Below are 24,127 nucleotides of genomic sequence, written 5' to 3'. Positions count from 1 at the left end.
GGTCAGAGAGAGAGAAATGTGCCCCCTTCTTCCCTCTAGGTTGACAGATATACTGTCGCCCTCAGGGCTCCAGGCTAGACTCATACTAGGCTCTTCCCTCAGCTTTATCGTCAGTGGCGTGGACTGCTGCAGTCTGGTCTCACTTCACTCCAAAGCTAGTGCTGTCTCTTGGCTGCTGGGGTCCTGAGTTGTGTGTGTCCACTCCCTCTGCATAGATCCACAGTGTTCCTCTAATTCACATGGAATTTATTCTGCAATTTTCTCCCTAACTCTTCCTTGAGATTGTACTATCTCCACGATTTATAAACTATCTTACCCTAGACAAGAGCACTAAGCTCCCTCCCTATTTCACCATCTTGGTGCCTCCCTCCCGTCCAGTGATTTCAAGGTATGCATTTTTCACATGTTAACCATTCTGAATTTGTGATGCTTCTCACAGTCAAAGGCAGCTTCCATTCATTGTTTTCTTTCTTGTAAGATGGCACATCTGTCAATCGATGATGTCTTTGATTTTATGAAATAAGGCCAATTACATTAGTGTTTTAACTATGAAACTGTATTCTCGACTTTTCCTGTCTGTCTTTGGATGGCACATCCCATGTCTTTCCTGGAATTGCCACCAGGGACTTGTGTGACACTCTACCTCCAGAGGGGGAGCCAGTGAAGCCCCTGTTTTTGCAGATTTTCCTCGATAGACCACGAGCACATCTTCCATCCTGGGATCTCTGACTACAAAATACGCAGTAGAACCTTTCTCCTTCCCCAGCCCTTCCATTCCTCTGGTCCCTCTGGGGTCCTCCCATAAGTACTCAGTTTGTGTGAATGTTCCTGGAGCCTTTCTAGAACCTTCTCACCAGGCCCTTCCCAAAGTGACTCACTAATATGGGTCTCCCTGGTAGTGTCTCTGGGAAGATAAGGGAGAGGGATCATGCTCTTACCCTACCATGAGGAGACTGACCAAATGTTGCCTTACCTTCCCAGATAGGAACTGCTGACTCAATGACCTGTAAGGGCCGTTCCAGTACTTCATTCCATGTGTCTCCATGGCTTCTCTGTAAATAAGGACATTGGCTCACTGCCACCTGTCAGAGTGCTCTGACTCTGTATACCTCAAATCTCTATCACACAGTATCACCTAGCAGTGTTGGTGCATAGACACCATGAGCGATTTTAAGAGTAACCAAGAACTGTACCAGCATTACACTGCCACAGCCCCCAGGCTGCTGGCCCACGTCTCCAGACTCCTGATACACTGCAGGAAAGAGGGCATTGCTGTACCAAAGGGCATCAGAAACATCTTTGAGTTCACTTGGGAGGAACTCATCACAGACCCGACAGTGCCCACCCCATCCAACATACTGGGCCTGGAAGTCAGCTTTGGTCCCCCACCTGTGGTGCTTGTAGAACCAATCCCTGTGCCTGTTGTCACCCCAAAGAAACCGCCACCACGGACACTGCCGCCGATACTGCCAGTGGTCACTGCGGCAGTCAAGCATTCCATCTCCTCTCCCAGCCAGGCCCACCCGAGGCCCACCATCCAGGAGACCCTGGACAGGTTTCATCAGCAGTCCATTCACGTGCTGACAGAGCTCCTCACCCTGAAGATGAAGGTCATGGAAGAGTCTGCATCTGGTAAGGCCGACTCCCCAGACTCTCCCCAACGTCTGGCTCCGGTGCCTGTGTGCATCCCCTACCTACCACAGACAGGTGCAGGTTGAGCGTCCTTTATCTGAAATTTAAAATGCACCAACATCTGAAATTTTTTGAACATCAACATGATGCCACAAGAGGAAAATTCCATTCTTGACCTCATGTAAGGGGTGACAGTCAAATCACAGGTGCCCTAAAAATATGATTTCAGATTACATTCAGGCCACGTGTAGAACATGTATATGAAACACAAATGAACTTCATGTTTAGACTTGTATTCCATCCCCCAAAATATCTCACTATATGTATACAAATGTTCTAAAATCTAAAATCTGAAACACCACTGTTCCCAAGCATTTTGGAGCATTATCCTGCCATCCCTCTGGTCCTGCAGTTGCCCTCCCATTCCAGGCTGGACTGGAAGGATAGCAGTGGGAACAGTGTGAGGTCAGAGGTGCTGCTGAGTAATCTGTGGTTTGTGATGCAGACATGGGGAGAGACAGTACCCAGGAGGGGGTAATATGTGACATTTGAGAATCTAGAGGTTCATTTGACGGGTAGCCAGACAGAGACAAGTAGGGTCAGAATTGGGGGAAGCGAGGAGAACCAGGCTGCCTCCAGTGTGAAAGCATCCTCCAGTATCAGTGCTAGAGCAGTGTCATTAATTGAGCCTTCCCAGTGCTGTATCCTTTCTGATACTATGTGTAGGGAAAAGACATGTAAGGGGGCAGGAAGCAAAGTGCCTCCTAATGTATCTTGACAGCTCAAGACTCTTATTAGAAACCCCTCACAGTTGCTGACCCTAGGAATAGATTTGCTCTCTTCTTTTATTTCCTGGGCTGTTTACAGAGGTATTTTTCTGGAAACATCAGCCTTGTGCTGAGGGGAAACTATTTTGCCTTCAATCATTCCTTTAGTTGGTGCCAATCCTCTGGACATCCCCAGGCGCTTTGTAGAGGCCAGTCAGCTGCTCCATCTCAATGCCAAGGAGATGGCCTTCAACTACATGATCGGCATAGTCAGGAGAGGCGGCTACAGCAAGGGACAGATGGGTAAAGGTGAGTACTCAAGCTTTAGCCCTTAAGTGAAAAGTACAAACAATGCCAACAGCAATGCCATGAAAAGGTAAAACTCCTGGTTTGAAAGTTGACATTTCCCCGAATTGAGGTGGATATGGAGTAACAGGGATTGCCAAATGCTACCGGTAAGTAGAGATTGGTGTGACTCCTGTGGAGAAGAGGATATGGGGTATCTGTTTGCTGGGAGATGTCTATACTTTACAACCCAGCACCCCCTCTTCTAGACCATTCCCTAGTGCTGTCCTTCTCAAACTAACTGCAATGAAGGACCAATTTTTAAATATCCAATCTGTTATGGACTGGCCTTTGTATAAATACACAGCAGAAATGCTGCAGCACAGTCGAATTGTTACAAAGGCTTCTCAAAGCTTGTCTCAGTGTTTGTACTCACCTGGTTAAGTCCTGTGCTGGTCAGTCCTAGTCCACAGGCTACAATAACAGTCACACTGCCGGAGAGACCCTCACACATGTGTAAGAAGTTTTCTGAGAATACTGATTGTGGACTTGTTTGGGATGGCAAAAAAAATTGGAAACAATCTAAATATCCACCAGCAAGAGGAAAATAATTATGGTCTATTTAGATAGTGGGATATAATGAGCAGTAGAAATGAGTGAACCACTAAAGCAGACATTTCAATATGGACAAATCTCAAAATATGGTTAATCAAAAGAAAAAAAAGTAAGTCATGGAAATTTGAAAGCATGTAGAGTATTAATACATTGTTTATGAGTACATTATATAAAATTGAAGTACAAAATCATGCTAGGAAAAATTTGATGGAGTGATCTCTAGAGAAAGGAATGAGGGTAGGATCTTGGAGATAACAGTCAGTCAGATCTGCATTGCTTTATTTCTTAGGTTTTTCACATAGTTAACTTTGTGGGAAAGTGTGGCATGAAGAATACTAAGGATCTAACATTTAGCAATTTTCACATATATAATGCAGTAGATAGATAGATAGATTTTTATTTATTTGAGTGTTAGATTTACAGAGAGATAAAGGGAGAGACAGAGAGAAAGGTCTTCCATCCACTGGTTCAATCCTCAAATGGCTGCAGTGGCCAGAGATGGGCCGATCCAAAGCCAGGAGCCAGGAGCTTCTTCCAGGTCTTCCACGCGGATGCAAGGACCTAACCAGTTGGCCCATCTTCCACTGCTTTCCCAGGCCATAGCAAGGTGTTGGATCAGAAGATGAGCAGCCGGAACACTAATCAATGCCTATATGGGATACCAGAGCTGCAGGCAGAGGCTTAGCCTACTATGTCACAGTGCAAGCCCCAATACAGTAATATTAACCATTGTCACCATCTATCTGTTTGATCTCTAGAACTTCCTCATCTTATAACTGATAGTTTGTACCCTTTGACCATAATCTCCCCATTTTCCTATCTGGCAACCACTGTTGTACTTTCTGTTTCTATGAGTTTGAGTTCAACTTTTTTATTTTTAATTTTTTAAAGATTTATTTTTTTAAAGACTGAGTGAGAGAGAGAGAGAGAGGTCTTCCATCTCCAAATGACGACAACGTCCAGAGCTGAGCTGCTGAGCTGATCTGAAGCCAGGAACCAGGAGCTTCTTCTGGGTCTCCCATGCAGGTGCAGGGGCCCAAGGACCTGGGCCATCATTTACTGCTTTCCCAGGCTATAGCAGAGAGCAGGATCAGAAGTAGAACAACCAGGACTCAAACCAGCGCCCATGTGATGCTGGTGCGGCAGGCCGGGTGTTTAAGCTGCTGCGCCACAGTGCCGGCCCTAAGTTCAACTTTTTTAGACCCCGCTTACAAGTGAGGTTATGTAACATGAAGGTGCTTCAAATAATTCTTAGAAATTGAATCAAGGGGCCAGCGCCATACACACTAGGTTAATCCTCTGCCTGTGGCGCCAGCATCCCATATGGACGCCAGTTCTAGTCCTGGCCACATATTGTTGGACATTTGTATGTCTTATTTTAAGAAATGCCTAGATTCCTAGTCAACTTCTTAACTCAAATTTCCTTTTTCTTTTCTCTTTATTCTTCTCTCTGTAATACTTTGAATCATCAGTTGATACATATACAGGTATTCACTTTGAATGTCTAAAAATACTCATTGTTAGAAGATTTTATGAGAGTGCTTAAAATATTCATATTCCATAACCATTGGCCCTCACCTGTAAAATCAGTTCCCCAGTTAGTATTTCTCTTCATCCACCAGTTCAGTATCTTTCTCAGGCTCCTTGTGATGACCATATTAACACATACATACAACGCAAGTAGGTTGCATAGAAAAATTGAAGATCTCGGGGAGTCTGTGAAGGTGAAGTTGGAGAGCTGCTGGATTCCCATGGAAAGCCACTGATGCCTGAGACAGGGGATGAGACCAGTAACTTCCAAGGAAGGGAAGATCATCCAGGATAAAGACCCCAAGGAGAAAGGATTTCTGGAGTATCAAAGAATTAATAAATGGTGATAAAGCCCTTAAACATTTTTGCAAACAAACATCAAAGTATTCATGGCTATTGCCATCATACAGTCATTCAGGGAAAAGGACAATTCAGTAGTTTTTTTCCTTTTATGAAAATCAGTCTATATTTACAACAGTGACTAATTTTTGTTAAATACAAGGAGACTTCAAAATCTTGTTGGAAAAAAGGAACTGGAGGATAATGCACATATTACATGAACCCTTTGAAGACCCCTTATACAAGATAAAAGAAGGTTATTTTGATAAATTTTGCTTTGCTTTTCTAAGATGAAGTTCCAAACACTCCCCCTCCTTCTTTCCACTTTTCTCCCCTCTTCCCTTCCATCCCCACCATGCCAACTCCAGCTTTTAGCATGAAATGAGGTCTCTGTGTTACAGGGATTTGTTCTGTGTCCGTTTGTGCTGGATCAGCCGGTGCTGATCCCACACGTTCTGCAGCGTGCTGCACTGATTTGTGCAGAAGGTGATCACATGCCGAGTTCCATACTTTGCATTCTGCTTCAGAGCTTTGGCGCACAGCTGCTTAGTGAGGTGACACTTGAGTATGAGAGTCTGAGATATCACGAGAACCCCAGAGCAACCCATCAGCCCCTCACACCTGCCCATGGTGCTCTTACACCTGCAAACAGTTGGCCCTTCATGTCCTCGGGTTCCACATCTGCACAGTAACCAATTGCAGATGAAAAATATTGGAGAAAGCATTGACAGGGCCAGCACTGTGGTATAGTGGGAAAAGCTGTCACCTGCAGTGCCAGCATCCCATATGGATGCCAGTGTGAGTTCTGGCTTTTCCTTTTCTGATCCAGTTCTCCACTGATGCTACTGGGAAAGCAGTGGTAGATGTCCCAAATACCTGGGCTTTTGCACCCACATGGAAGACCTGGAGGAAGCTCCTGGCTCCTGGCTTTGAATTGGCACATCTCTGGTGGTCACAGCCATTTGGGGAGTAAACCAGTGGATGGAAGATTCTCTCCCTCTCTCCCTCCCTCCCTCCCTCTCTCTCTCTCTCTCTCTCTCTATGTGTGTGTGTGTGTAACTCTGCCTCTCAAATAAACAAAATAAATCTTAAAAAAAGAATTGTGTCTGTGCTAAACATGTACAGACTCTTTTCCCTTGTCATTTCCTACTCAATACTTATATTAGGTATTATAAGTAATCTACAGATGATTTAAAGTATATGGAGGTTCTGTGCAAAATTATGCAATTTTATAGAAGTTTGGTGTCTAGGCATGAGTCTTAGAACCAAACTATGCAATTACTGAGGGAGGACTATGTTGTGTCTTAGTGCTTAAAAGGGAAAGTGGTGCTCCCCATTCGCACTGCGTCTTAGTGTTTAAGTGTCCTCTCAGGAGGACAGCTCTCACCTCCATGTGTGGAGATTTTGGGCGTCCCTGGGTTGTGATTTGTCTAGTGAAGGTCTCCTGTTGGTGGGAAGAGTGGAGCTGAACTCTGGAAGCCATTGGATGATTTCTGCGTCCTGCTGTATCAGTGGAGAGCTGAGATGGAGAGCTGAGCCCCTCTCCATCCCACTGCCGGGAAATCTCTCCCACTTGTTGGCACTTCTGGTGTCCACACCCCTCTCTCTAAGCAAGCCTAGAGCTTGACAAAAAATGACAACAGCAGAATACAAATTAAGGAGTAACCCTTTTCTCTGGGAGAAGCACTCATCATCCCAGAAGGATTTTAATTAGATAACTCTCTCAGGGCAGTAAAAAGAAGACTCAAACTCATGATTTCTCTTGCATGACTTGTATTTTCCAGGACTATCTTCTGTGTGAGGTAGACCAAAGCTGCTGTTTCTCTTGAAACTGTAGCCAGAGTATATCCTTTGCTAAAGTGCAATTTCTGAAGTAAGAAGTCCATTTCCAGCTTTTTCTCCTGTCCTGGTACCTACTACTCCTGCCTTGTCACCAAAGAAAACTTGACTATGCCTTTATTTTTAGCTGACAGAAATATTATTAAATAAAACATGAAAAAACTCACCCTAAAGAAAACAAATGATCTTAGCATCTTTACGTAAACGGGAACTATCTTCATTTTTACACTTTGCTTTATGGTTCTTGTCCTCCTGCATGTGTATATGTTTTTTCAGTACTGTGAATTTTCTGTTTCTTTCACTCACTACAGTGTGGCTATATACTTTAAGTAATTGTCATTTTAAGTGGATGTAAACTCCTTCATGTTTTCAAGTTCTGAATTTACCTAATTGCTTAGGTTTCCATGGTTTTTGATATTAGTATAATATGCAACTTTGTACATGTCACTTCTGTTGTATTAGTTATTAAGATTAATCTCCCAGGGGAAGGATTACTGAGGCAGAGGGTCTCCATATATGTACAAGTCTTCTTGCTAAAAACACTTTCTTTGTGGATTTTCTTTACACCAGCATGGTTGACAGGTTTTAGTCCATTTCTATCAGTACTGACCCTTGTTAGTTCTTGTCATTTTTGCTGTTAGATATATGGAAAATTGTTCTAATTTCAGTGTTTGGGTCATTAGCAAAGGTCATTGATTGTTTTTATGTTTTGACATCTAGTGTAGAGTCTATTTTTAGACTTTATCTATTCATGAGATCAGCTTTGCCATCTTCTTTCTGAATTTGATCTATTATAAGTGAATTGCTCAACATCTGCTAACAGTGGTTTGATGTCTAAACAGTGAAATGTCTACATTTGAGGGAAGAATAAGAAAATTACCTGGTAAGATTTATGTAAGAATAATTAAGATTTTCCACTGTGGTGAAGGTGCAAAATTTTAATTTTTTAAAAAAATTTATTTAAAAGGCAGAGTGACAGAGAGAAGGAGAGACAGAGAATGCAATCTTCCATCTGCTGGTTCACTCCCCAAAGGGCCACAAACGCGTAGGCTTCCCAGTCTGTAGCTAGGAGTCTGAAACTCCATCAGGGTCTCCCACATGGATATCAGGGGCCCAAGCACTTGGGCCATCCTCTGCTGCTTTCCCAGGCACATTAGCAAGGAGCTGGATCTGAAGCAGAGCTTCTGGGACTCAATCTGGTGCTCCATGAGGGATGCCATCCTCCTAGGCGAAAGCTAAGTCTGCTGAGCCACACAGTGCCTGCCCCTAAATTTTAAGTGACCAGATATCAAATGATTCTCCACAACATGATGTGATTCTACAGGAGACTGATATATTGATAAAGGACCATGTGATTTCTGTGACTTGGGTGAGGGGAAAGAGATGACTCTAATTTCCCTCTTGCTGGCCCAAGGTTTATTCTCTCAACCTAGTACGGCAGTTACATCAGCAGTTATTGGAATACTGTCATGTTTTGTCCCTGTTCTGATGTCACTTCCTTCTCGAGAAATGGGGAGGGAGGAGAGACTACAGAGGAGAATTTTGGACATTATCCTTAATTTACCTAATCCTCTGCCTTGCTTTGAGAAGACTCTTCTTGAATCTGGTTGTTCTATCAGAAGAGGGCATTTACAGCCCTGCCCATTGCAGCCATCTGAGGAGTGGACCAGCAGAGCTCTCGCTCCTCCCACTTTGTGTATATATATTTAAATTTCTGTCACTCTTCCTGTTCATATAAACTTTCTTAAATATAAATCTTTTCAAAAATTAAAATTACACTTGAGAAATGGAAAAAAGAATCACTGTATCTTCCTCTGCAGAGTCCCCCATGAACTTCTCTACAATAGGAGTGAACTCTCCCTACCAGCTGACTTACCAGCCTTCCACAGCCTGTCTGAGCTTTTGCCTCTCAACTGGAAAGGAAGCCAAGAAGAAAATAGGTGAAAATGGTTTCCAGAAAGATCTCGTTACCCTCCTTTAGAAGTACAGGCAGGTGGGATAGAAGATGAGAAGTTTGCTGTGTAGCATCTGTAGGTTGTTGGATCATTAGATCTGATTTCCTGGTCAGGAGGATCCAAGACAACTGCCCTGGTGGAGACCCAGCAGTGATGGACACATTGTCTCAGAGCAGTCGTGGAGCTCCCAGTGCTGCATGGTCTCACCGTTTGAATGCGACCATGTCGTCCATTCCCTGAAAAGCAGTTCCCCTCCCCTGGCACCGCACCCCCACCCCACCTCCATGTTCCCTCCTCTAGTGGATCCCAACCCCAACTCATCTGTTTAGGGACACCTTGTCCAGTCCCACACAAGTGAGGCACCACAGATCTGAACAGAGGTACCTGGATGCCAAAATGAACAGACTCGTTTGTGTGTCCCTGATGGGACTAGTGTGTGAGGGCAGCAAACAGAGGGAAGGCACACTCATGGGACAGGATGGTGGCAGATGGGAGCTAACAGGACAGCAAGTGTGCAACTAGCAGCTTCAGGGCAGAGCAGAGGAGCCAGGGCTGTGGAGAGCAGACCTCCCTGGTGGGCTGCGAGGACAGGGTGGGAGGATGGCCAGGGTAGGGAGGGGAGAATGGTGCTGGCAAAGGTGCGGAGGGAAGGGGAGGGCAGGTGGCAGCACTCAGACTGTCCCATTGATTCCCACAGATGCCGCAGGTAAGGCTGGAGGTTGAGAAGCATGGATGTTTCCTAGCCCTGTCCTGGCTGGCCTCGTGATGCGCCTTCCTTGGGCCTCACTCTCCTTCTGGTAAAAGGGGGTGTAGTCGTGTGGGGTCTCGGTGTGCCCCCATCTGGCCACCACTTAGGTGGCTGTCATTGTTACTCCTTCTTTTCACTCCCTGACCATCTCACCCCTCTGCACTAGCCGGTCCCTGACGTGCCCTTAAGGGTTGATTCACAGCATAATGTCTATTCTGCAAGTGGCCAGCCCCCGATTCCTGTCCCTGAGGAGCACACATTCCCCCCCCCCCCGCCATGTTACTGTGATGTTCAGGGGATGCTGCTCCTGGGCTCTTCCTGGCCCCTGCCACCAGTGAGCAGGACATTTTAAGAAACCATTTTCTGCAACCCCTCTCTATCCTCTTCATCTCCAGTTGCAGGCAAGTCCAGATCCGTAAAAGATATCTTCACGTCACTTCCTCAAGGAGCAGCAGCATCTCCTGACAGTGTGGAGTTCAGAGATCCCTGCCCCGAGGCCAGGGAGAAGCTGCAGGAGTTGTGTTGCCACATGTGAGCAGTAGTGCCGTAGCTTTTGGGGCAGCAGGGGCAGGGGTTCTCAGCCCCAACCTTACCCCTAATGAGAGCCCCAAAGTGCAGTCAGGGAAGTGTGCAAACCCTGTCAGGGGCGAGGGGCTGCCTACTACCTCCCATGATGACCTCAGGGCAGCATCCCTCCTGCATACGTGTTCCCTTCCTTCCTCTCTCACCGTCCTCTCCATGACCTCGCTATGATCTTCCTGCAACCACAGTGTGAAGACAGCGCAGATGCCCATTTTCCAGATAAGGAAACAGAGGTAGCCCTAAAGCAGGTGTGCAGATGAGGAGTTGCCTGAGCTCCCTCACCTCCCTAGGCCTCAGGCTGGGGTCTTTCATCTCCACCATAAGCTGCCTCACCAGTAGTGCCCCTTTTGGGCAACTCTTTACTATTTACAGCATTTGTGTCCTGAGAATTCATTTCTTAACATCATTTAGCAGGCATTGTACAAGAGAAGAAAAGCACCTCTCCTGCCTCCCTCGACCCTGAAGGATTAAAAAACTATTCATATCTAATAGCCCAGTTAGATAAGTCAGATATGCTGCTGGGGGTCCCTGGGCCAGAGCATGGTCACGGGCAGCCACCCAGATGGCCTCCTGACGGCGACATTCTGGAAGGAGGCTTTCTTGCTCTGGAAGCCTAGGACTAGGGGTTGAGCAAAGTCTCCAGTTCTCCCAGACCCTGTCCGCACACAGTCCTGCCGCTTAGTTCTCACCACCACAGTCAAGAAAGCAGTCAGGTCCTGGAACAGTCGAGTTCTTCCTTTAGTCCACATTTAAGGGTGAGAGAGGAGGGGGAAGGGAGTCTTGGGTGACAGGGAGGGCTGTGGAGAGCTCCCTGGTGAGTGCAGCCAGTAGGTAACAGATACATTGATCTCCTCTCCTGCAGAGAAGCTGAACGGGCCTCCTGGAAAGGGAGGAATATCTCCTACCCCACGATTGTCCGCAACTACGGGGCAAAGATACCCTCTCAGCCAGGGTCGACCCCCAAATTGGACTCACAGGTCCCGAATTCCCATCACCTTCAGGCCTCCGGTGCTCACACTGCCAGTCCTGCCCCTCACCAGCCTTCCACCCACCGTGCTCAATGCAGACGAAATCCTCAAAAGCAGAAGGTGCCCAAGAAGCCCATTAAGTTGCATTACACCTTCTACGACGGGTCCTCCTTCGTGTAGTATCCTTTTGTGTCAGTGGCTGCAACCCTGCCCCACGGAATGCTGGGGCTTGTAACAGCATAAGGATTTCCTTGAGCTTTTCTATTGATTGAGAAGCCTGGTGATGGGGCCCCCAGGGTGTTAAGAGCTTGTTTTTAGTTTTGATGAAGTCTGATTTTTTTTTTCAATTTTTCTCATTGCTTTAACTTTTGATATCATATCTAAGAAAAAACATTGCCAATTCCAAAGGCATAAAGACGTACCTGTATGTCTTCCTGTAAGCATTTTATAGTTATAGCTCTTAGATTTAGGTGTTTGATGCCTTTTGTGTTAATTATGATGTGATATTAGATAAGGGTCCAATTTAATTCCTTTGTGTGTAGATATTCAGTTATCCCAGCATCATTATTGAAAAGAGTATTCCCCCATTTAATCGTCTTGTACCCTTGTCTAAAATCAATTCGCTATATATATATATATATATATATATATATATTTGAATTCTTAGTTCTAATCCATTGATCAATATGTCCATCCTTCAGTCAATTCGACACTTCTTTTAATTACTATTATAGCTTTGTATTAACTTCAGAAATCAAGAAATGGGAGTCCCCTCACTTTCTTGTTTTGATGCTTATTTTTAAGTAATCATAGATATCTGGGGTCCTTTACAACTCCCTATGATTTTTGGGTCAGATTTTCCATTTTGTAAAACATGTGGGGTTTTGATGAAGGTTGCATTGATGCTGTAGGGGAGTGTTGCCATTAATAATATTAAGTCTTTCAAACAACGCAACAAAGGAAAGGAAATGATACAACTTAGAATAACATCAAAAAGAATAAAATAACTTAGGAGGTGCAAGACATACACACTAAAAACTACTGAGTTATTTTAAGGAAGATCCAAATAAACAGAAAGACATTCTACGTTTAGACATGCTGGGGGCAACTGATTTTTTCTAATATTTATCTCTTTTTTTTTCATCTATTTGAAAGGCAGAGCCGCAGCACTGTTTCAACATCTACTTAAAAGGCGGGCCCAAGCACTCGAGCCATCATCCACTACCTCTACCTCCTAGGATGGTGGTACTACTCCTGGCACTGCAGTGTTGGATGTGTGTGTCCCAAACAGCAGCTTAACTTGCTCTGCCACAATATCACCACCTCCTTCTTTTTTTTTTTTTTTTTTTTTTTTGACAGGCAGAGTGGACAGTGAGCGAGAGAGACAGAGAGAAAGGTCCTCCTTTTTCCATTGGTTCACCCCCCAAGTGGCCGCCACAGCCGGCGCGCTGCGCTGATCCGAAGCCATGAGCCAGGTGCTTCTCCTTGGTCTCCCATGCGGGTGCAGGGCCCAAGGACCTGGGCCATCCTCCACTGCACTCCCGGGCCACAGCAGGGAGCTGGACAGGAAGAGGAGCAACCAGGTCAGAATCCGGTGCCCCAACCGGGACTAGAACCCAGGGTGCCAGTGCCGCAGGCGGAGGATTAGCCTAGTGAGCCTTGGCGCTGGCCAACCACCTCCTTCTTTTAAAGATTTATTTATTTATTTATTTACTTACTTATTTATTTGAAAGCCAAACTTAAAGAGTGAGAAAAAGAAAAAGATCTTTCAATCCACTGGTTCTCTCCCCCAAATACCTGAAACAAGAGCTGGCCAGGCCAAAATCAGGAGCCTGAAACTCCATCAAAGTCTTCCATGTGGGTGGCAGGGGTCCCAGCACTCAGGCCATCAGATACTGCTTTCTCAAGTGCATTAGCAGAGAAGTGGATTGGAAATGGAGCAGCTGGGACTTGAACCACTGCTCAAATAGAATGCTGGCATCACAGGCAGCAGCTTAACCCACTGTGCCACAATACTGGTCCCTGTTTGTTTTTTCTTTTTGGTGTGTGGAATCTTTATGATTTTCCATATGTTAGATCACATCATCTGCAAATAGAGATTAATTTTACTTATTTCCAGTCTCAAGTTTTTTAATTTCCTTTGTTACCTGATTGTTGTGGCTAGCATTTTGCAGTACAGTGTTGAACAGGAGTGGCAAAAACCTTCTTATCTTCGGCTGATCTTTAAGAAAGTTTTCAGTCTTTTGCCACTGATAATGGTGTTATGTTGGGTTTCCTTTCTTTTTTGAGTTTGTTGAGTGCTTTTCCTGAAAGGGTGTTGGATTTTTTTCAAATAATTTTTCTTCCTGAATTATGATGATCAGTGTTTCCCCCTTCATTCTTTTATTATTTTTTTTTAGAGGAGAGTCTTTGCCTCCTTTTTTTTTTTCTTTTAATTTGACAGGTAGAGTTATAGACAGTAAGAGAGAGAGAGACAGAGAGAAAGGTCTTCCTTCCGTTGTTCACTCCCCAAATGGCTGCTACGGCCCACGCTGCACTGATCCGAAGTCAGGAGCCTGGTACTTCTTCCTGGTCTCCCATGCAGGTGCAGGGGCCCAAGCACTTGGGCCATCCTCCACTGCCCTCCCAGGTCACAGCAGAGAGCTGGACTGGAAGAGGAGCAACCAAGACTAGAACCCAGCACCCATATGGGATGCAGGCGCGGCAGGCAAAGGACTAACCAAGTGAGCCATGGTGCCAGCCCCTCCCCCTTCATTCCACTATGTTTCCTTCCATTGATTGATTTTTGTGATATTGAACCACCTTTGCATTCCTGGAATAAACCCCACTTGGTCATGGTGTATAATTATGTTAATATGAAGGGGAATTTGGTTTGCTGGTATTTGTTCAGAATTTTTTGCATGTATATTCCTAAGGGATAGTGATCTTCAGTTCTCTTCTTTGTCTAGCTTTAGTATCAGGGTAACACTGAATTCAAGGAAGGAGTCTGAAGAGGATTGCTGCTAAATCTGCTTTAAATAATTGAGACATTTACCAATGAGTGTTTCTTTGTCGGGAGATTTTTTACTAATGACATATCTTTTCCTGCTATGGATCTATTCAAGTTTCTCTTTCTTTTTGAGTCATTTGGTGATGGTTTGTGTGTTCTGGGAACTTGTTATTTTCATATAGGTTATCTAACTTTTTAGTATACAGTGATATTTTTCTCTAAGGTTATTTTTTTAAATCTCATTTTTATTTGAAATAAGAAAGGACTAATAAAGAGAAAAAGATGAACCAAGTTATTTAATTTAGTTGTTCACTCTCAAAATACACATAACATTCAGGGCTGGGCCAGGCTGAGCCAGGCTGAAGCCAGGAGCCAGGAATTTGGTCCAGGTCTCCAACCTGGTTGGCAGGAACTCAAGTCCTTGAGCCATTACCTGCTGCCTCCCAGCACATAAAACTGCTGTATGTGCATTAGCAGGAAGCTAGACTTGGAAATGGAGCTGGGACTCAAGCCCAGGCACACCGATACGGAATGTGGACATCCCAGGCAGAGTCTTGACCGCTGCATTAAAGTCCATAGTACTGTCCCACTTTTGTTTCTGATTTTAGAAATTTGAGGGGTTTTTCCTTGATCAATCTAACTGAAGGTTTATGTGTTTTTTTTTAAAACCAGCTTTTGATTTGTTGCTTCTGTTTTTCTGTTTTCTGTCTTGTTTCTCTCCACTCTAATCTCCATTATTTCCTTCTCTGATAGCTTTTTTTTTTTTTTTTTTTTAAGGGGAGGAACTACTTTTCTTTTAGATCTTTAAAGTGAAAAGTTGGGGTGCTATTTTGAGATCTTTCTTTTATCTCTCTCTCAAGATTTAGATTTATTTTATTTTATTGGTGGGGGATTGGGCAGGGGAGAGGTTTCCCACCTGCTGCTTCACTCCCCCAAATGCCTGCAAAAGTTGAGGCTAGGCTAGGGAGAAACCAGAAGTAAAGAACTCCATCATCTGTATCTCCCACATGGGCAGAGGAATCCAAGAACTTGAGCTGTCATCTGCCGATATCACCTGCTGATCCAAGAACTTGAGCTTCATCTGCCGATATCACCTGCTGATCCAAGAACTTGAGCTGTCATCTGCCGATATCACCTGCTGATCCAAGAACTTGAGCTGTCATCTGCCGATATCACCTGCTGATCCAAGAACTTGAGCTGTCATCTGCCGATATCACCTGCTGATCCAAGAACTTGAGCTTCATCTGCCGATATCACCTGCTGATCCAAGAACTTGAGCTGTCATTAGCAGGAGTGAATGGGCAGTGGAGCAGCTGGGACTTGAACTAGTCCTCCAGTATTTGATACCGGTATCCCAAGCAGCAGCCTAACCTGCTGCACCACAGGCCTAGCCCCTTTCTTCTCCTTTAATGAGGGTATTTATAAATTTCTCTCAAGCACTGGTTTCACTTTCTCCAATAAGTTCTCATATGTTTTGTTTTTGTTTCCATTCATGTCAAAACACTTTCTAATTTCCCTCATGATCTCTTCTTTATCCATTGATTGATTGTTTGATCTCCATATTGGTGAATTTTCTGAATTTCCTTCTCTTATTGATTTCTAATTTCATCCCATTGTGGTCAAAGAAAATACCTTCTATGACTTTATCCTTTTAAAATTTGCCATGGATTTTTTTTTTTTATTAACCTATACTGGAAAATGATCATTGTAAACCTGAGAAGAATATGTATTCTGCTGTTGTTGAGTAGAATGGTCTATAAATGCCAGCTAGGTCTAATTTATTCATGGTGTTATTCAAGTCCTCTTTTTTTTTTAAGATTTATTTGTTTATTTGAAAGTCAGAGTTACACAGATAGAGAAGGAGAGGCAGAGAGAAGGAGAGACCTTCTATCCGCTGAATCACTCCCCAGTTGGCTGCAACAGCTGGAGCCGATCTGAAGCCAGGAGCCAGAAGCTTCTTCCAGGTCTCTCATGCTGGTGCAGGGTCCCAAGACTTGAACCATCTTCCACTGCTTTCCCAGGCTATAGCACAGAGCTGAATTGGAAGTGGAGCAGCTGGGACTAGAACCGGCGCCTACATGGGATACCACACTGTAGGCAGTGGCTTTACCTGCTATGCCACAGCGCTGGCCCCTCAAGTCCTCTATTTATTGATCTTCTGATTATTCTATCCATTTTTAAAAATGAAGTAATGGGGGCCAGTGCTGTGGCATAGTGGGCAACCTTCAGTGTCGGCATCCTATATGGGTGCTGATTGAATTATCAGCTGCTCTACTTCTGATCCAGATTCCTGGAAAAGCAGTAGAAGATGGCCCAAGTTCTTGGACCCCTGCACCCACATGGAAGACCTAGAAGAAGCTTCTGGCTCCTGGCTTCAGATCAGTCCAGTTCCAGCCATTGTGGCCACTGGGGGAATGAACCAGCAGATGAAAGATTCTCTCTCTCTCTCTCTCTCTCTGTGTCTCTGCCTTTCAAATAAATCTTTAAAAAAAAATGAAGTCCCCAATTATTACTGTAGACTTTTCTCCCTGTAATTTTGTCAGTTTTTGCTGTGTAATCTGGAGGCTCTGTTTTTAGGTATATTTATATAATTATTATATATATAATTATTATATATCCTTGAAATATTGACCTTTTTCTATATATCTCATGTTCTTCTTTGTCATTTGTAAAAACATTTTGACGTGAAGTTTATTTGTTTGATTTTACTATATCCACTTCTATTCACTTTTGGTTACTATTTGCAGAGAATATCTTTTTCTGACCTTTCATTTTCAGCCTCCTTATATCTTTGGATCTAAAGTGAGTCTCCCACAGGTACCTGAGGCCCTATTCATCTTTTTTCTTTCTGTTCCATAGACTGGATAACTTCCACTGATCTTCTTTCACGTATATTGAATTTTCTTCTGTTGCTCTGATTTGCTGCTGAGCCTACCTAATGAATTTTTCATGTCAGTTATTGAACTGTTCAGCTCCAGAATTTCTGTTAGGTTACTTAGTATAGTTTCTGTCAGTTAACCTCTTTTTTTTTTTTTTTTTTCAGCTGGTCAGAGTGGTTTAAGAGCGCAGAACCAAGTGTCAGCCACTGAAATTCTTCTGTCTGAGTTACTACTTCTGAAATAAATGATAGCTACCAATACCACGTCCTCCTTAGTAAGGATCAATACTTCTTGGGGAGGCCAGCGCTGTGGCTGCGGTGCCGGAATCCCATATGGGTGCCGGGTTCTAGTCCCAGTTGCTCCTCTTCCAGTCCAGCTCTGTGCTGTGGCCCGGGAAGGCAGTGGAGGATGGCCCAAGTGCTTGGGCCCCTGCACCTGCAAGGGAGACCAGGAAGAAGCACCTGGCTCCTGGCTTCGGATCGGTGCAGCACTGGCTGTAGCGGCCATTTGGGGAGTGAACCAACAGAAGGAAGACCTTTCTCTCTGTCTCTCTCTCTTTCACTGTCTATAACTCTACCTGTCAAATAAGTAAATTAAAAATAAATTTAAAAAAATACTTCTTGGGCCTCTTTACTAAGAAGCAAGGGAACATTATTTGCTCTCCTAGATTGGTCAGAAGAGGAAGTAGCTTGAGAGCACTTGAAATATCACTGGGAAAGTAGGTGTTTAAGTGTTTAGCCTAGAGATTAAGGCCTGTGGCCTACATAAGAGTGCATGGATTTGATTCCCAGCTCCAGCTCTTGACTCCAGCTTGCAGACCCTGTGAGGTATTGGTGATGGCTTATGTAATTGGATTCTGAAATGCACATGGGATACCTGCATTGTGTTCCTGTGTCCTGCTTTGATTATCAGCCCAGCCTCAGTTATAGGCATTTAGAGGGTAAACCAGTGGATGGGAGCTTCCTCTCTGTTTATCTTTCTCCTTCCCATCAAATCCACTCCTCTTCTCTCTGCCTCTCAAAAAACACCACATGGTTAAAAAATATCACCGGCCCCAGAGTTTGGATCCTGACTCTTACTTCCTTGTGATGTGACATAGGGCAGATTGTTTTGTACACCATGGAATCCTCATCTGTAAGATGAGGAACTATGCTGATTTTCCTGGAACCTTTTTGGTTTTATCACTGAAAGTTTCACATTCCAGGAAAACCATCAGACCCAGGGAAATGACTCATGTGAAGGTAAAACCACCAAGCAGAAAGTGTTTGTGAGGAATACACAGAGGATACAGAGAAGCACCCATGACATGGCTGGGTACCATAATCATTTGTTACTTATACTTGTGTAGGGAGGGTCTTTCAAGATGGGGAATGATTCACATAAAAGCTAACACATTGACTTGTAGCTGTGCTTCCCTGAAGCTTATGAGAGCAGAGCCTGGGAAGTTTCCTGTTAGCTCTACTTGACCATGTCTACCAGTTACCCCTCTGGAAACATCGCTGTGTGTCAGATTCCTCTATGCTGCAGAGAGAGAACCATCACCTACCTCTATAATGACATACCTCATTCCTTCCTGGCCCTGTTCATCGCAGACAGCCAGGGCTATGTTCACTACAATGCAAAGACCCGGTAAGTGGGTTGGGGAGTCTCTGGCCCCACACAAGTGTCTCTGTAGGTCATGGTGTAAGCTGAAGTGGTACCTAGGAGTCCCTGGTTATAGAAAGAGCCAGGCAAAGTCCAAACGTCTAGAAATGCAATGAAGCAGGGCTGAGGCAGCCTGTGGCAATATGCATACTTTGAATGCTGGCCCTCCCCTGCTGGATCCTTGTCAGCTAATTAGAAGGGCAGCTCCTGAAGTTTTACTCTACTTCTTTCTTTTGTTTTGGTCTAAGCCTCCATCATCTTCCCCATGGACTCCTGTGGTAGAATCAACAGGTGTTAAAGGGCTACGGACCATATTTGTCAGGGAAAGTGAGGCTGCATTCAGGACCCCATCATTTCTCTAGCCTGGGACAGCCTGTTAGCCCTGCCTGCCTATAGCCTGTAAGTGATAAGGGCTTCCTTCTGGGGTCTGATGTCAGCAACTCATTTCTGTGTCTCTCCTAGATGCCCATATGTCTTGGTCTTGGATGAAGAAGGTGGGACCACCACTGACCACAAGGGCTACATAGTCCACAAGTGGAGCTGGTCTTCCAAGACGGAGACTTTGCTCTCCCTTCAGTACAAGGTAGATGTGGGTAGCCTAGGAGAGGTGGTAGCAAGTTCTCCTATCTCAGGGACAGCCTTGACAGCCTTCCACCAGCTGCCCAGGATTAAGAACCAAGGTGCTACCTGTAAGACAGGAGTTCACCCTGAAGAAGCTTGTAGTCTTCTTCATCTTATTCCAAGGTCTATGGATTGTGGTTCAGGATTAGTGGAAGTGAATTTTTTATCAGTCTACACCAAGTATTGGCTGCTATACTGAACTTTCATGGCAATATCTTTCTTATTTAATTTTTATTATGAATATTTTTACATTTTTTCTATTAAAATCCTTTATTTTATGAAGTCATGGTTATCATGGTTAATAGTTTTATTTCTAATGCCTATACATGGCAAAAATAAAAGTCATAAATTCTGTGTTGATCTCACCACTTCTTGTTTTATACCTTTCCTATCTATGAAATCAAAATATCTGGGAAGCAAATTGGCTAGTAGACACAAACCCCAGGCCAGCATTTTGGCATAGCAGCGTTAAGCCATTGCCTGCAATGCCAGTAAGTCCCAGCTGTTCCGCTTCCCATCCAGCTCTCTGCTAATGGCCTGAGAAAACAGCAGAGAATGGCCCAAGTCCTTGGGCTCCTGCACCCACATGGGAGACCTGGAAGAGGCTCCTGGCTCCTGACTTTGGCCTGACCCCGTTTCAGCTCTTGCAGCCATTTGGGGAGTAAACCAGCAGATAGAAGATTTCTATTCTCTGTCTCTCCTTCTCTCTGTAAATCTACCTTTCAAATAAATAAATAAATTCTTAAAAAAAGGACACAAACCCTTTTTTTGTTCACTGGTTGTTCTGATAGTCACTCATTAAAATTTATTAAATAATACCACTAATTTCTAAATATTACAATATTACAATAGATTTAACTGATTTGTGAAGTTACTAAGTATTCTTGTCACTCTAACGAAAGCCTCTTGTTGACACTGCTGACATTTTTAGGTAGAAATTTCTTTGTTATAATTGCACATAATAGGATGTTTAGTAACATCCCACTAGATGCCAGTAGTATTTCATCTCGCAGTTTTGACAGTTGATATCTCCAGACATCACCAGTTGTAGCCTCTGGGGGGCCAATTGTCCTCTCTTGAGAATCACCTATCAGGATAGAAAGATAAAAAAAAAATCCTTAAGAAACTCAAAAGTCTAGGAGAGTACTAAGACCCAAGGTAGGCAAGGAGAAGACAAAAACTCCTAAGGAGAGAGTTCAGAGACTTACCATAGAACGTAGAATCCACTTGTGCTGGCCTGAGATTAATGCCCCAAGATAAGAGATGGAGACAGAACATTCCTGGAATGCATGGTGGGCCGCCAGCACCCTAATCCTCATGTCTTCTCTCATTCCCATTCAGTTCATCTTCATGGTCCACTGGAGTCTCATCTTTCTTTTTTTTTTTTTTAAGATTTATTTAATTTATTTGAAAGACATAGTTACAAAGAGGTAGAGAGGAGAGAGAGAGAGGTTTTCCATCCACTGGCTCACTCCCCAAATGGCTTCAATGGCCAGAGCTGCACCCATCCAAAGCCAGGAGCCAGGAGCTTCTTCCAGGTCACCCCCACGGGTGCAGGGTCCCCAAGGACTTGGGCCATCTTCTGGTGCTTTCCCAGGCCATAGCAGAGGGCTAAATTGGAAGTGGAGCAGCTGAGACTAGAACCAGCACCCATATGGGATGCCAACACTGCAGGTGACGGCCCTACCCACTATGCCACAGCACCAGCCCAAGGATTATTGTCCTTAAACCCTGACTCCTTTATATAGTACCTCTGCTCAGAAATATTCAATTGCTTGAACATGTCTTAGCATTCCTACCCACTTGTCATGAAATGTGCAGCCTCCTCTCTGCCAACACACTTTTCCTCCTTAAACATCTGCTCAGACTTCCCCTCTTTCATGGTACCTCAGCCCACTCCCATTTCTTTCTTGTAGTGATACCCACGATTTGGATTAGTCATTTGTTCATTGGCCCTGTCAGGAAGAGAAAATTGTGTTTTCCTTCATGTGAAAAGTCTATTTGGCAAAGAATATCTTCTGCTAGATATAGAATTCTGGGTCAACTTTTTTTTTTCAGATTTATTTATTTATTTGTATCTGATAAACAGAATGAGACACACACAAAACACACACACACACACACACAGAGAGAGAGAGAGAGAGAGAGATATTCACTCCCCAAATGACAGCAACTATTGGGACTGGGTAGGACTGAAGCCAGGCCAGGCATTAGGGCCACCTTCCGTTATGTTCCCAGGTGCGTTATCAGGGAGATGGATAGGAAGTAGAACAGCTGTTACTTGAACCCGTGCTCCCATATGGGATGCTGCTATCTCTAGCAGCAGCTTAAGTCACTGTACCACAGCACAGGTCTCTGGGTTGACTTTTTTTCTTTGAGCATTTTAAAGATATTATGTTGGGTCTGTCTTCCATAGTTTATCATGAGAATTCTCTAGCTATTCAAATCACTGTTCATTTTCTCTAGCTGCTTTTAAGGTTTTATTTTCTTCTTCTAAGTTTGACTATGTGTGCTGTTTACTGAGCTACTTGAAAATATAAATTCATTTTACCAAATATGATAAATCTTCCAAATTTTCCTTAGAAAAAGTCTGTGTCCAAATCTCTCCTTTTTTTTTTCTTAAGCTACAGTTGTATGTCTTTAGTCCTTTTGACATTCTCTCAAAGATCCTTGGATTTCTGTTATTTTTTGTTTATATTCCATTTTTTTCTTGATTTTTTAGGATAGATAATTTCTCTTCATCTATCTCCAAATTCACTGGCTGTATTCTCTCATTTCCATTATGCTATTTTGTTGATCCTGTGAAATTTAAAAATTTCAGGTATTACATATTTTCATTTCTATAATTTCCATTTAGTTTTTATATTTTCTTTTTCTCTCCTGAGATTCTCTATTTTATAATTGGTTACAGATATATTTTACTTTGCCTAATTGATCATAGTTAAATTATCTACCTGAATATTCATTATTTGGGTCATATCAACGCTGACCTCTGTTAATTTTCTGTTGTCTTTTTATTTATTTATTTATTTATTTATTTGACAGAGTTACACAGTGAGAGAGAGAGAGACAGAGAGAAAGGTCTTCCTTTTTCTGTTGGTTCACCCCCTAAATGGCCGCTATGGCTGGCGCTGCGCTGATCCGAAGCCAGGAGCCAGGTGCTTCCTCCTGGTCTCCATGTGGGTGCAGGGCCCAAGCACTTGGGCCATCCTCCACTGCTCTCCCGGGCCACAGCAGAGAGCTGGCCTGGAAGAGGAGCAACCGGGATAGAATCCAGTGCCCCAACTGGGGCTAGAACCTGGGGTGCCGCAGCTGCAGGAGGAGGATTAGCCTAGTGAGCCGCGGTGCCGGCCAATTTTCTGTTGTCTTGAGAATGGCTCACACTTCACTGAGTTTTCACATGACAAGTAAATTTTGAAATGAAGCATGACATTGTCAATGTTATATTAAAGAGTCTATAAATTCTTATGTTTCTCTCAAGGGTATTGGTGTTTCTGGTTTTTTGGGTGTTTTTGTTTGTTTTGGCGGATAACAGACTTGATTATTTGTTCTCACCTACAGTAAACAAAGCTCAAATTTGAGTTCATTTTTTTTTTGTTTGTTTGTTTCCATAGCTGTAAACTATCTTGAGTTTGCTTTGCCCCTGCACTGTTCAGAGATATACCAGTGATATAGTTTATACATAGAATTCTGGGCTCTTCTCTGTATCTGTGTCTTCTGGAATTCTCTCTACACTTTCCAGTGACTGGAGTTGTCCAAAGCTCTGTCCCCTGAGTCCTTCAGGCCAGAAATATGGTAGATATTAGGCAAGGATTGTGGCCTGACTTTAGGCTAAACCTAGAAAGAAAAACTCATCCTAGGTTGTTCCTTTCTTTTAAATTTTGGCTTTCTCTTTAAACTCTTCTTGATTTTGTTTATTCTGTAAAGACTCTGATTAGTTGTTTCATGTATATTTTGAAACTGATAATTGTCCTGTTAGGAGTTGAATCAGCTATACTGGAAATAGAACTGGCTAGTCAGTTTTTAAGCTGAGGGCTAGAATACTTAGTCCAATATTAGTGTGGACCGTTGATTGAAGAGGGAGAGACCAGTGGATGGGCTTGTAAGGAGACTAATTGAGGATTCTATAGGTAGACCTGACTACCTACAAATGGTGGCACTGTGGTGGGCATTGTAGCACAGCAAGTTAAGTCACTGCCTGGGACACCCACATCCCATACCAAACGGCCTAGGATCCAGCCCTACCTCTACCTCTGCTTCCCGATCCAGCTTCCTGCTAACGTGCCTGGGGAACAGCAGATGATAACTAAGGTACTGAGTCCCTGCTATCCACGTGGAAGATCTGGATGGAGTTCCTGGCTCATGGCTTTGGTTTGGCCCAGCCCTAGCTGTTGCAAACATTTAGGGTCTGAAAGCAGATGGAAGATCTTCCTCTTTCTCTCTGATGCTCTGCCTTTCCCATAAGTAAATATATTTTTTAAATGATGTCAATGTCTTTACAGAGCCATTTCAATGAATGGGGTTCAGCATTTGCTACAGGGATAGATGGAGGGAGGTGGGAATTATATATGATTCCATGATGGAGCATATATCTGGGTAGAAACAAGTTTCTGAGAAGATCAGGAATGAATGTTTTTAGATATGTTGATTTGGCTCAGTGGCATGCTGTTCTGCACTATTATGACATTAATCCTAATCTAGGGTGAGAGATTGGGGATGATGGACAAGATATGA

At 43.8% G+C, this 24,127-nt stretch overlaps 1 protein-coding gene across 1 annotated transcript in view; it reads left to right on the top strand.

The window, feature by feature from the left end:
- The first annotated feature begins 1,160 nt into the window (after positions 1 to 1,160).
- The window catches only part of LOC133766184 (uncharacterized protein C3orf20-like), a 41,692-nt gene continuing 18,725 nt past the window's right edge, over positions 1,161 to 24,127 (top strand). The window contains exons 1-7 of the mRNA XM_062199905.1: positions 1,161 to 1,632; positions 2,568 to 2,708; positions 8,828 to 8,947; positions 10,106 to 10,241; positions 11,155 to 11,439; positions 18,608 to 18,757; positions 19,235 to 19,355. Of these exons, the coding sequence (XP_062055889.1) occupies positions 1,161 to 1,632; positions 2,568 to 2,708; positions 8,828 to 8,947; positions 10,106 to 10,241; positions 11,155 to 11,439; positions 18,608 to 18,757; positions 19,235 to 19,355 (1,425 nt within the window). The remainder of the gene's footprint in view (positions 1,633 to 2,567; positions 2,709 to 8,827; positions 8,948 to 10,105; positions 10,242 to 11,154; positions 11,440 to 18,607; positions 18,758 to 19,234; positions 19,356 to 24,127) is intronic.

Source organism: Lepus europaeus, chromosome 9, assembly GCF_033115175.1.
Source record: "Lepus europaeus isolate LE1 chromosome 9, mLepTim1.pri, whole genome shotgun sequence".
NCBI classification, from domain to species: domain Eukaryota; kingdom Metazoa; phylum Chordata; class Mammalia; order Lagomorpha; family Leporidae; genus Lepus; species Lepus europaeus.
The sequence above is the reverse complement of the archived record's forward strand: the minus strand, read 5'-3'. Positions and strand labels throughout refer to the sequence as shown.